General features: G+C 39.4%; 1 protein-coding gene across 3 annotated transcripts in view; it reads left to right on the top strand.

Annotated features, from left to right (window-relative positions):
* PIBF1 (progesterone immunomodulatory binding factor 1) overlaps window positions 1-13,931 on the top strand; it is a 240,944-nt gene that overhangs the window by 211,560 nt on the left and 15,453 nt on the right. For all 3 annotated transcript variants that reach the window (XR_004429040.1, XM_033177571.1, XM_033177572.1), the window contains one exon: window positions 11,123-11,296. Coding sequence is in view for 2 of the 3 variants with exons in the window: in XM_033177571.1 (XP_033033462.1) it covers window positions 11,123-11,296 (174 nt within the window). In the remaining variant the exon portion in view is untranslated. The remainder of the gene's footprint in view (window positions 1-11,122; window positions 11,297-13,931) is intronic.

The following is a 13,931-nucleotide window of genomic DNA, read 5'->3' as shown; positions in this document are numbered from 1 at the left end:
GTCTTGCTCTATCGCCAGGCTGGAGCACAGTGGTGCGATCTCGGCTCACTGCGACCTCTGCCTCCGGGTTCATGTGATTCTCCTGCCTCAGCCTCCCAAGTAGCTGGGATTACAGGCGCCCGCCACCACGCCCAGCTAATTTTTTTATTTTTAGTAGAAACGGGGTTTCACCATGTTGGCCAGGATGGTCTCAATCTCTTGACCTCGCAATCTGCCCGCCTCTGCCTCCCAAAGTGCTGGGATTACAGGCGTGAGCCACCATGCCCAGCCCTTCTTGAGTCTTTGAAGCCTCGGTTTCTTCTCTTCAAAATTAAAGTAATATCAAAATTAAAGTAATATCTACCTCTTGGTATTTGAGGGTGAGTTAAATTATTATAATGTAAGATACTCAGCACAAAGCCTGGTACACTGTAGATACTCAGTGAACATTCACTTCTGTCCCCTCTCTTCCTCCCTCCAGACCTAAAATTTGTATATACTTCTTTTGAGGCAAAGAGACAATCCCAGGGCGATGTTACCCTATTAAGTGGAAGCAAGTAGTTAAGGAGATGGAGGGCTGTAGGTAACAGCAGTTTGCAGTCGCAGACATTAATACTCTTCTACAATTTGCTGTACAAAATCTGTTTTGTCCTTTATTTGGAGTATAGTGGTATTGCATTCAAAGTAACTTTTTTTAAAAGTTACCTTAAATTTGCTTTAATAGTAGTTTAAAATTCTTGTTGAGCACTTAGAGTATAGAATGGATGACTTAGAATTAAAGTTATATTTTCTTTTAAACTATTTTTAATTGTGTTAAATAGAATAATGATATTTTGCTATTTTAAAAAATATGTATCTGTTAAAAATCCCCACTGAAGTATTTACAAGTGAAATTATCTGAGGCCAGGCACGGTGGTTCACACCTCTAATCCCAGCATTTTGGGAGGCTGAGGCGGGCAGATTGCTTGAGGTCAAGCGTTCAAGACCAACCTGACCGACGTGGTGAAACCCTGTCTCTACTAAAATTACAAAAAATGAACCAGAAGTGGTGGCACACCCTTGTAATCCCAGCTACTCGGGAGGCTGAGGCAGGAGAATCGCGTGAACCCAGGAGGGGAAGGTTGCACTGAACGGAGATCATGCCACTGCACTCCAGGCTGGGTGACAGAGTGAGTCTCCATCTCAAAAAAAAAAGAAAAGAAAAGAAAAATTATCTGAGATCTGGAGTATGTGTACATATATATCAGGGGGAAAATCTGGTAAGGAAATAGATAAAACAGTGTTGACAAAACAATCCTGGTAGTTCCTCAAACAATTAAACATAGAGTTACATATAACCCAGCAGCTCTACACCCAGGTATATACACAAATGAAATTAAAACGTGTCCACACAAAAATTTACACACAAAACTTTTCAATGTTTCAAAATGTGTCTGTGTTTATGAGTGCAACATTATTCATAGTAACCAAAAAGTGGAAATAACCCAAATGTCCTTCAGCTGATGAGTAAACAAAATTTGGTATATCCATGCAGTGGAATATGATTTTGCCATAGAAGGAAGGAAGGATAGATGTTACAACATGGATGAACTTTAAAAACATCATACTAAGTAAAAGAAGCCAGTCACAAAAAAAAACAGACAGTATATGATTCCATTCATGTGAACTGTCTAGAACTAGGAATTCTACAAGGACAAAAAGTAGATTGATTAGTGACAGCTTAGGGCTAGAGTGGTAGGGGCATGGCATGATAGTAGCGTATAGTTAAAGCAATCAGAGTTTCTTGGGTTTTGGTTTGTTTTTGGTTTTGTTTTTTTTTTTGAGATGATGGAAATGTTTTAAAATTGTGGTAATTGTTGCATGTGTCCGTGAATATACTAAAAACTATTGAATTATACACTTCAAATGGATTAACCGTATGGTATGTGAATTATATCTCAGGAACGCTATTTTAAAAAAGAAAATATTGACAAAATGTTGATCATTGAAGTTGGGCAGTGGAAACTGGGGACTCGGTATTCTGTCCCCTCCATTTTTGTGTCATTGAAAATTTCCATCATAAAATGCTTTATTAAAAAAATACGCAGCCGCCGGGCGCGGTGACTCACGCCTGTAATCCTAGCACTTTGGGAGGCCGAGGCGGGCGGATTACAAGGTCAGGAGATCGAGACACGGTGAAACCCCGTCTCTACTAAAAATACAAAAAATGAGCCGGGCATGGTGGCGGGCGCCTGTAGTCCCAGCTACTCAGGAGGCTGAGGCAGGAGAATGGCATGAACCCGGGAGGCGGAGCTTGCAGTGAGCTGAGATCATGCCATTGCACTCCAGCCTGGGCCACAGAGCGAGACTCCGTCTCAAAAAAAAATACGCAGCCAAGCACAGTGGCTCATGCCTGTAATCCCAGCACTTTGGGAGGCTGATACAGGTGATCACTTGGGGTCAAGAGTTCAAAATCAGCCTGGCCAACATGGTGAAACCTCGTGTACACTAAAAATATAAAAATTAGCTGGGCGTGGTCCTGCACACCTGCAGTCCCAGCTACTCTGGAGGCTGAGGCAGGAGAATCATTTGAACCCAGGAGACAGAGGTTGCAGTGAGCAGAGATTGCACCACTGCATTCCAGCCTGGGCAACCAAGCAAGACTCCATCTCAAAAAAAAAAAAAAGGCCAGGCGCAGTGGCCTACACCTGTAATCCCAGCACTTTGGGAGGCCGAGACAGGTGGATCACCTGAGACCAGGAGTTCGACACTAGCCTGGCCAACATGGTAAAACCCTGTCTCTACTAAAAATACAAAAATTAGCCAGGCGTGGTGGTGTGCACCTGTAGTCCCAGCTACTCAGGAGGCTGAGGCAGGAGAATCGCTTGAACCTAGGAGGCAGAGGTTGCAGTGAGCCAAGATCATGCCACTACACTCCAGCCTGAGTGACAGAGCGAGACTCTACCTCAAAAAAAAGAAAAGAAAAAAAAAAAAACCCTTTTAAATGAAGTTTAAAGCCGGGCACGGTGGCTCACACCTGTAATACCAGCACTTTGGAAGGCCAGGGTGGGTGGATCACCCAAGGTCAAGAGTTTGAGACCAGCCTGGCCAACATGGTGAAACCCCATGTCTACTGAAAACACAAAAATTAGCCGGGCGTGGTGGCACATGCCTGTAATCCCAGCGACTCAGGAGACTGAGGCAGGAGAATCGTTTGAACCTGGGAGGTGTAGGTTGCAGTGAGCCAAGATCATGCCACTGCACTCCAGCCTGAGCGACAGAGCGAGACTCTTGTCTCAAATAAATAAATATATAATATCCAAAATATATATGTATTTGGTTTAAAACAAGGCTGGTTTTACCTTGTGTTACTTCAAGAGAGATGCACAGACTTACATGACTTACTAGTCACGATGCATTTTTATTCCTATATAAAAGCATTTCCATTTAACCTCCAGTGGAGCACATAGTTTGCATTATGCTTGTCAAAGTTATTTTCATCAAGAAATGCTATCTATGTGTCCCCTTGCCTACATCTTTGCAGAGTTTACAACTTTCAGCAATTTATTGGCATCAACTGTGCAATACTGTTAAGCAGCTGCTGTACAGCTAAGCTGTTTTAATATGCTACCACTTATGCAAATAGTTAATATTAAATATCCAAGATACATGCTTTTGGATTCAAAAGAACAGTGTATCTCTCTCATAGAGATTGTTTATGCAATCGTCATCATCATCATCATAATCTGGAAATTCCACAAGAACGTTCTTGCCCTTAACTCTTCAGTTTTGAAAAGTAATTATTATACTGCAACATAGTTTTTGATATTTAGTTTTGTTTTAGTTTTATTCCAAGTTTCAATTGTATAATCAGATGCAGTTCTTCATTTGTTAATGAATAGTTCATTCATTCATATAGTAATGGTAATTTTAGTATGTATTTGATATACTACAATTACAACATGTACTGTTAATATTCTGAAAGTATAAAAGCATATCGGATTTTATCAGACTACATTATAGAATAGTATTGAAATGTTTCAGCTGGCCAGATTTGGTGGCTCACGCCTGTAATCCCAGCACTTTGGGAGGCTGAGGCAGGTGGATCACTTGAGCCCAGGAATTCAAGACCAGCCTGGGCGACGACCCCCATCTCAATTTTTTTTTCTTTTTTTTGAGATGGAGTCTCACTCTGTCACCTAGGATGGAGTGCAGTGGCACGATCTCAGCTCACTGCAACCTCTGCCTCCCAGGTTCACGCCATTCTCCTGCCTCAGCCTCCCGAGTAGCTGGGACTACAGGTGCCCACCATCTCACCCGGCTGATTTTTTGTATTTTTAGTAGAGAGGGGGTTTCACCATGTTAGGCAGGATGGTCTCGATCTCCTGACCTCGTGATCCACCCACCTCAGCCTCCCAAAGTGCTGGGATTACAGGCATCAGCCACCGCGTCCGGCCCCCCCATCTCAATTTTTTTAACACTGTCTCAGCTGGGCACAACGGCTCACACTTTTAATCCCAGAGCTTTGGTAAGGCCTAGATGGGAAAATAGCTTAAGCTCGGGAGTTCGAGGCTGCAGTGAGCTACAATCGCACCACTGCAGTCCAGCCTGGGCACCAGAGCGAGACCTTCTCTCAATCAGTCAATCAATGTCTTAAACAATTGGTAAAAGGAAAAGAGGATTGAGGCAAGGCACTTTTACAGTTTTTGAATTTTACAATGAACAAGTAATATTTCTATAAATTTAAAACAGAATTTTTAAAATATTTTGAAAATAACTTTCTAAATTAATGAAGCACCTGCCAAGCATAGGCTAGAACTGCCAGAATGAAACAAGGCTCTAGATTAGAATACTGCATTTTGTCATTTTGAGAAGGGAACTTACTTTCTGCCTGAGAACCTTTGGGTAAATCCTGCTGCACAAATTATCGCATCCATGTACACAGAGATTGTACTCAACAGTGTCATTAAGATGAATAGCCTCACTTTGGGAGGCCAAGGCAGGCAGATGACTTGAAATCACAAGTTTGAGACCAGCCTACGCAACATGGTGAAACCCCATCTCCACAAAAATAAAAAATAAATTAGCCAGGCATGGTGGCGCATGCCTATAGTTCCAACTGCTAAGGAGGCTGAGATGGGAGGATTGCTTGAGACTGGGAGGCAGAGGTTGCAGTAAGCCAAAATTGCACCATTGCACTCCAGCCTGGGTGATAGAGCCAGAGCTTGTCTCAGGAAAAAAAAAAAAAAAAAAAAAGCCATACGGCAGAGAGAAAACATGTGAGCTGGTCCTTTATTCATAAATGGGATCACACAACCAAAAATTATCAGAAACTGGAGAAAAAGCATAGAAGGAAAAAAATAGCAATAAACAGATCAACTGACCCCCTTTCCCAGAGGGAAAAACAAATTCTGGATCAGAAAAGAACTTCCAAATTATTATAATTAATTTATTCAGAAATATTTGGAAAAGTAGTATTTCCGTAATATAAAAATCAGTGGGCCAGATACAGTGGCTCATGCCTGTAATCCCCACATTTTGAGAGGCCAAGGCAAGTGGATTGCTTGAATTCAGCCTGGGCAACATGGCGAAACCCCGTTTCTACAAAAAAAAAAAATACAAAAATAATTAGCCAGTCATGGTTGGTGCATGCCTGTAGTCCCAGCTACTCAGGAGGCTAAAGTGGGAGGATCACTTGAGCCCAGGAGGCGGAGGTTGCTGTGAGCCAAGATTGTGCCACTGCACTCCAGCCTGGGCGACAGAGCAAAACCTGTTTCCAAAAAATAAAAATTTAAAAAGTTGGTGATATTTTGAAAAATCGTGAAAATAAAAATCATGAAATAAAGTATAAGTAAAAATGCCAATAGAGGGATATAGGAAAAGTTAAGAAACCCTCCAAAAACTTAGAAAAAGGTAAAAAGATGGAAAGCCAAAGAACATAGAAGATTCTCGCAAGAAAGAAATTATCTACAAGGAAATGAAGAATCAGTATGGCATCAGAGTTTTCAGAAATTTGATTTTAGAAGACAGAGCAGTAATATCATGAAAGTACAACACTTCTTTTACAGCACCAGCGCCCTCTCAGAACATTAATAAATTGTATACCATCAAATAACAAACAGAATGAGGGAGGAAGGAGTTCAAGACTAGCCTGGGTAACAAAGTCTCTACAGAAAGTTAAAAAGTTAGCTGGGGACAGTGGCAGGTGCCTGTGGTGCCAGCGGCTCAGAAGGCTGAAGCAGTAGGATCCCTTGAGCCCTGGAGTGAAGGCACTGCAGTGAGCCATATTTGCACCACCGCACTACAGCCTGAGCAACAGAGCAAGACCCTGTCTCAACAAAAAGAAAGGGAGGTAAAACCGGAGGCGGGGAAGGGAGAGAAAGAGAGGGAAGTGCAAGAAATAATGGAACTTGCCAAAGTGTACAATAAAAAGAAATTTCAGTCTTAAAAGCAGTCAGTACAGAATTGATCTCAGCAAATAACACGATTAAGAGGCTAGATAATATTAGGTAATAAGGAAAAAGGCATACATTGTTTCTATCAATGAGAAAACAAAAGGGCAGAAACTCTGAAAAGAAGAGAAAAAAATATTTGTTAGAAAGTTGAAGTACAAATAGGAACCTAAATCAATGGCATGACTTGTGAGCAGTAAAGTATAAGAAAAAGAATCCAGTCGAACTTAGTACTTAAAACATTCTGCTTTGAGCATCACAGTTTCCTTTTCTGTAGTCACATTCTCTGCAGTAAGCAATATTTACAAATAATGAGACGATGCTACAAATAAACCCACAGACCAATCAGAAAAATGATAGTTATAGAAGAGGAAAGTAGAATGAAAAGGTAGGGGAATGAGACGCCAAACTCAAATGCAAACAGTGAGAGCGGAATCTGAAATAGGAGATGAAGGCAATCCCCAGAAGCCAGACACAGGATAAGAACCAAACCAAGTTAGAAGCAAAGCAGAGGGCTTCAAACTGATTTCATCTTACCAAAGGATTTCTCTTCATAGTAACAAAAATGTTTTCTAATTATTGCTCATTATGTTGGTTTATTTCCTGTTTCCTTTATCAGTTTGTGAATTGGGATCTCATGAATAATGATCATTTCATTGTAATAGTAACATCAATTAGGATAGGACAATTTACCTCAAAAAAGGTCAGTGCAAGACATATTCAAGTACTTTCATGGCTATGAACACTTAATATAATAAAGAAGTTCTTGCGGCCAGGTGCGGTGGCTCACGCCTATAATCCCAGCATTTTGGGAGGCCAAGGCGGGTGGATCATGAAGTCAGGAGTTCAAGACCAGCCTGGCCAAGATGGTGAAACCCCATCTCTACTAAAAATACAAAAAATTAGCCAGGCGTGGTGGTGGGCACCTGTAATCCCAGCTACTCGGGAGACTGAAGCAGAGAATTGCTTAAACCCGGGAGGCAGAGGTTGCAGTGAGCCGAGATCACACCACTGCACTCCAACCTGGGCGACAGAACGAGACTCCATAAAAAAAAAAAAAAAAGTTCTTTCTAATTTTTCCCTTTAGCATGATCCCACGCCTGTCTCCAGTAATACAGCCAGAAAAATAACTCAGTCATTAAAGAGTAAAACACTAAAACAGTGTGGCATGGGTGCATAAATAGACAGACTGTGGAAACAGAGTTTTAAAGTCCATAAATAAATAATATACTTATGGCAGTTTAGTACATTATTTGGCATTCAGTACCTGATGTTCTTATAGGAGAGCCATCTTGAGGGGACAGTTGTTGGATTCATATGTTTCACCATAAGCCAGGATAAACTTGAAACAGATCAAAGATCTATATGTTTGAGAAAGAAAAGAGGTCGGGTGCAGTGGCTCATGCCTGTAATCCCAGCACTTCGGGAGGCTGAGGTGGGTGGATCATAAGGTCAGGCGTTCAAGACCAGCCTGGCCAAGATGGTGAAACCCCATCTCTATTAAAAAGACAAAAATCAGTGGGCAGGGTGGTAGGCGCTTGTAATCCCAGCTACTCTGGAGGCTGAGGCAGAGAGTTGCTTGAACCCGGGAAGCGGAGCTTGCAGTGAGCTGAGATCTTGCCACTGCATTCCAGCCTGGGTGACAGAGTGAGACTCCATCTCAAAAAAAGAAAAGAAAAGAAAAACCATAAAAGTAACTTAAGAAAACATAGGAAGAAAACGTGGAGAGGACCATAGAAGAAAAGATTGACATATTCTGCTACATCACAATCAAATGTTCTTCATAACAAAAACAAGGGGAAGGGAGTCATAAACAAAGTCAAATAAGAGATAAACTGGAAAAATTGACACTGATACTAAAGACAAAGGGCTAATTTCCCTAACATATAAAGAGCTCCTTGAAATGTATAAGAAAATGACCACTCAGTAGAAAAATGGGCCAAGGTGATCAACTGGAAGAAAAAAAAAAACAAAAAACTGCTTAACTTTACTGTAGAAGGAATGCAAAATAAACATACCCAAATACTTACTAGACTGGCAAAAATCCTAAAAGGTAACAGAAGCTTACATTTTATCAATTATAAAACTAAAGCTCATTGAATTAGATTAGGCAGCCTAAGTTTAACCAATAATAGTGTCAAGAATAGATGTGTCATTTGCTAATAGCTTCATACTAAAATAGTACCACTACATGTGCTTGGCCAGGTGCAGTGGCTCATGTCTATAATCCCAGCACTTTGGGAGGCCAAGGCTGGAGAATCACTTGAGGCCAGGAGTGAGAGACCAGCCTGAACAACATAGTAAGACCTCATGTCTACCAAAAATTTAAAAATTAGCTGGGTGTGGGGGCATGCACCTGTAGTCCTAGCTACTCAGGAGGCTGAAGCAGTAGGATAGCTTGAATGAACTGTAATCACACCATAGCACTCTAGCATGGACATCAGAGGAAGACCCTGTCTCTAAAAAAAAGAAATTAAAGTGGGATTTTCTTTGTTCAAATTTACCATAGATATAAATTGGATCATTATGTAAGCCAAACATAATAAAATTGAAAATGTGTTCTAAATGTTATTTTGGTACCCACTGTAGCTGTATTATCCTAATAAGAATTTTACAGAATTTTACTGCTTTTAAAGTGTTCTTTGCCTGGATTTCAGAAACTGCTAATATTTTTTGTATAGTAACTTTAACAAAGGTGGTACTGTGACAACACCCCAAACCAGGGTGATCTTAGGTAAAGCAAAGATGTGAATTTCCCTTCTAATCTCCTAACCAACATCAGGGATGATATGCTTCCTGTAACTGCTTCTATACCAACAACAGAGGGAAGCCAAAGAGAAACAGAATTATGGCCTCCTCTAGGACACTTGGGGGCCAAAACCCTCTGCTTATCACACTCTGGATTCCTTCCTTTGCTCCCTCCTCTCCTGGCCCTTCCTCCCTGCCTCCCCCAACAAGTATGAGAGACTAAACTCCCCTTTACCTTATTTATCTGTAGAATACTGCTAGATTGTTTTGGAGGGGATTTTTGCTGTTATTTTATCTTCATGCCACAGATACAAAAGTTATGGCTAATCAAGAGATGTTCTTTCAGGTAGAAAGTTTTTCTTTTCATAGGTTTTCCCTTCTACTTATCTTGGTAAGTAGAATAGGACCTGAAATCTACCATAACACCATACCCATTTGACATCAAATCAATAATTATATACTTCACCGTAGAGGAGCATATAAATGAAACAACATAATCCAGAAAGCAAAAAGAGCCCCCAAATGGCCCAAATAATCATATATCAGATTGGCAATGTCTGCAGGTATAGGCATTCTCCTGTACATTGGCCAAGCCAGGCCCACTACTACAGAAGGGAGAAAGGATTCTGGCACCTGTCGTGGCCCTAAAATCTATTAAGGTTATATGGCTTAAACTCAGCAACACTGCTTTAAAATACCCACTCAAGTTAGATGGTTCTAAATAGAACTAATGACAGCCAGAGGAGAAAAGCCTGTAGGAACTTGCTCCAACACAGCTCCAACACAGAGCTGGTATCTATAAACAGATTAGTAGAAGAGAGCAAAACATGGTTCTATCACCGTAACTTTTGTGTTTTGACATGAAGATACAATAAGATAAGAGGAAAAAATTACCTGTTACATAGCCTACCACCGTTCTGTTCTGATAAATAAAGATAAAGGAGAGTTTAGCCTGCCATCTCTCCATTTACTTGTATATGATGTATCAATTTAGTAATTAATCATAAATACCCAGTAACTAGTGTTATGTACTAAAGATTTGTCTATGGATATGAAAGACAGATACACTTGGGAGAAAGAACGGGTGAAAATTTTGATCTCTTCAGAAAGTTCATCACAACTAATGCTTAGTTCAAAGGGCAGCTGCAACCAACCCCACTTATCATTTGTAAAAGGATAAGGGATAATACAGCTAAAGAAATCCTGAATCTGTATTAAACTTAGTGTTCAACTGCTGACTAGTAGTCAAGATTGGATTCTTTTTCTCTACCATCTTTATATAAGACTTCAAAGGAAATGGGACAGTTTAAAAGAAAGAAGAGAACAAGTTAAATGCTTAAATGATCTACTTAGTGAATATATATAGAACATCTACAGTGGAAGGTAACTATGGCAGTGGTTCCCAAATTTGTCTATTAGAATCACTTGAGATCTTCAAAAATTCCAAAATACAAAAAAATTAGCCGGGCGTGGTGGCGTGTGCCTGTAGTCCCAGCTACTCAGGCACTGAGGCAGGAGGATGGCTTGAGCCCAGGAGGTAGAGGCTGCAGTGAGCCGAGACCATGCCACTGCAGTCCAGCCTAGGTGACAGTGAGATCCTATCTTAAAAAAGAAAAAAAAAAAAAAGTTCCAAAGCCCAGGCCACACTCCGCAGCAGTTATCTCACAGTCTCTAGGGTTGGGACACAGTCATCACTGGCAATATTTGAAGCTCCACAGGTGATTCCAATGTGCAGAAAAACATGGAAACCACTAGACTATAGAATGTTGTAATTGTCAGTTATCATATTAAATGAGTATTAATTATTATAAGATTCATGTGCATGATTGTAATTACTGTTTTATTTTCACAATTTATGTGTGTAGTATAATTATTTCTTCTACTTAAAAGTATTTTGATACTATTATTAGTCTGCTTGCTAGGAATCACACTTGCTACTTTCTTCTGTTTTCATATATCAACAGGAATTGGCAGCAATGAAACAGATTCTCGTTAAGATGCATAGTAAACATTCTGAGAACAGCTTACTTCTCACTAAAACAGTATCAAAAAATGTGACAGAAAATCAGAAATCAAAGACTTTGAATGTACCTAAAGAGCATGAAGACAATATATTTACACCTAAACCAACACTCTTTGTAAGTACAATTTTTAAAACTCATAATTTTAATATTCCCAATTCTTACTAAATGTCTTTTACTTAATTTTTTCCTTTCACATTTATGAAGTGAATAGATTCCACAAATATGTTTTATGAAAAGGCCTTGAAGGATTTGCATTAATCCATTTTCTGAATGTGTGTATTACCTATCTTATAGATGATAGTATATTTTGCTCTAATTCCTCATAAAGTGTGAAATCAATTAACATAAACTAAAATGCATTGTTAGCTAAATATGTATGTACACAGAAATTAAAGAAAAAGAAATAAGAAAAATTCAGATTAAAAGCAGGTAAAATACCATAAATATGTACAGTTATTATGTGCCAATTTTTAAAAATAGAGAAAATAAATTAGGAAATATTGAAAACTATATATTTTAACAAATAATAAGAATCAAGATTAAAAGGCAAGAGAATTAAAATAGGAGTAACATTAAATATTCAGTTTTACTTCAAATGATTTCTCAGTCATGCTTTCATTTCTCAGGAGAAACTTGATTTATATCTGCTAAACATGGAGACTCAAAACCAGAAAGATTTTCCCTGTGATATTTTGATTCAGTGAGTCCCCAGAATCTTCATTTTTTTAACTCCTGAGATGAGTATAATAATCAGTCAAATATGAGAACTTCTGATCTCATTTTATTATACATGCAGATAATGCTACTCAAGATTAATAGGATGAGAGTTTTTTAGTGATTATATAATTCAACTTCCCCTTTTTAAAAAATGAAAGTTACACTTTAGATCAAATAAGGGACAATTGGGCAGGTGTGGTGGCTCACATCTCTAATCCTAGCACTTTGGGAAGTCAAAGTGGGAGGATCACCTGAGGTCAGGAGTTCAAGACCAGGCTGGCCAACATGGTGAAACCCTGTCTCTACTAAAAATACAAAAAATACCTGGGTGTGGTAGCACATACCTTAGTCCCAGCTACTTGGAAGACTGAGGCAGGAGAATCGTAGGTGCGGTGGCACCACTGCACTCCCCGCCTGGGCGACAGAGTGAAACTCCACCTCAAAAAATAAAATAGGGACAATTATTTAAGGATACATGTGGCAGTAATGAAGACTAAGCCGACAGGCGGGAGAAAACAGGATGGTTCAGTTAACTAGCCTGGACACAAGGCGGCTGAGTCCATGCATCTTTTCCTCTGGAGTACATCAGCTTCTCTTTGTTTCTCCCCTAGTTTCTGATTACTCATATTTTCCACTTCCTCATTAACTTGCTCACAGCCCTTTGTCTTGAAATAGGTTTCTGTACATCCTTTCTGCATCTACTCTCTTATAATGTAGTTCTCCCTGTATTTTCCAAGGCTAAAAATCTAATTGCCATAGCTTATTCTTGTTGGGTGATACCCCTTTTTGGCAAGACCTCCAGCCTACAGAATGGCTGCCCTTAATGGTGAGCAGGAGTCACACAGTTCCAAATACAGCTGCTGAGGACTGTTTATTAAGGGCTACGGCTAGGCAAGTTTTGCTCAGAAAGTGGGCAGAGATTATGGCAGACACTATGCTGTATCTATTATAATCTATAGGAAGAAAGCAGATTGAATACATACACATTAATAGGAAATAGGGTCAGATGAAAACCACAAGATACAGCTGAATACTTAAAGCCTGTCAGCACTCTCTGATCTGCCTTTCTGATCCTGCTCTACTCCAGGCAGTGGCACTATTCCTTCTGACCCTGACCTACATTTCTGGCTTTAGCTTGGTAACTTGATTGTGATTTCCTGAAATACCAACTATAGTCAGTACATGAGTAACAATAAGATTTCCCCAGTACCTCCAGATAAGGTTATAGAGTGGTGACAAAATTAAGAAGATTCAATATTAGTTGGGTAGTTCTTCCTTATTTTTGCTTATCTGGATTTTTTATTTTATTCTACAATAAAATTATTTTTAAATAATAAGGGAAATTTTTTTCAAAAGAGGTACAAGCTCAGCTATGCCCTAATGAAAACTAAGAGGTAATACTATAAACAAGTCAAGTCAAGACTATAAGCTAATGCAGACTTAGTAATGTGAACCGACTAGGTAACCTGGGGCAAATCATTACATGTTCCCAGTGTGTTCTTATCTATAAAATTAAGTGGGAGGTTATAATGAAAAGAGTTCTGGACTCCTTTTATTCTAGCATGCTATGATTCTCTTCAGGCATCATTTGTAGTTATTCTTTTGAATATTTTCAATTTTCCTTAAGAATACTTTTTTATATTTTCTCTGAACTTGTTGATAAGGAATTTACCATGCCAATATTTGAAGTAAGAGCTAATCATTTTATAATCTCATGGTTTTATACCTAAAATGAAAACATTTCTAAATCCAGATACTTTGGCTGAAAATATTTACTATAGGTATTTCCCCCGATATTAAATTCAGTGATGGATGGGTGGATAGATGAACGTTTCCATATGCATTGACAGTATGAGGCGAGCCACACAAAACTACTGTTAACTGGGCAATGGAGTGGGAGCAGTGCTATTATGTAGAGGAGGAGAAATGAGAGCCTGACTGTTTTTTTTTTTTTTTTTTTTTTTTTGGACACTTAGGTCTTCCTCTGAAGATTTTTTTTTTTTTTTTGAGATGGAGTCTGTCATTCTGTTGC

This window comes from Trachypithecus francoisi, unplaced genomic scaffold (genome assembly GCF_009764315.1).
Source record: "Trachypithecus francoisi isolate TF-2019V2 unplaced genomic scaffold, Tfra_2.0 Lachesis_group18, whole genome shotgun sequence".
Taxonomy (NCBI): domain Eukaryota; kingdom Metazoa; phylum Chordata; class Mammalia; order Primates; family Cercopithecidae; genus Trachypithecus; species Trachypithecus francoisi.
The sequence above is the reverse complement of the archived record's forward strand: the minus strand, read 5'-3'. Positions and strand labels throughout refer to the sequence as shown.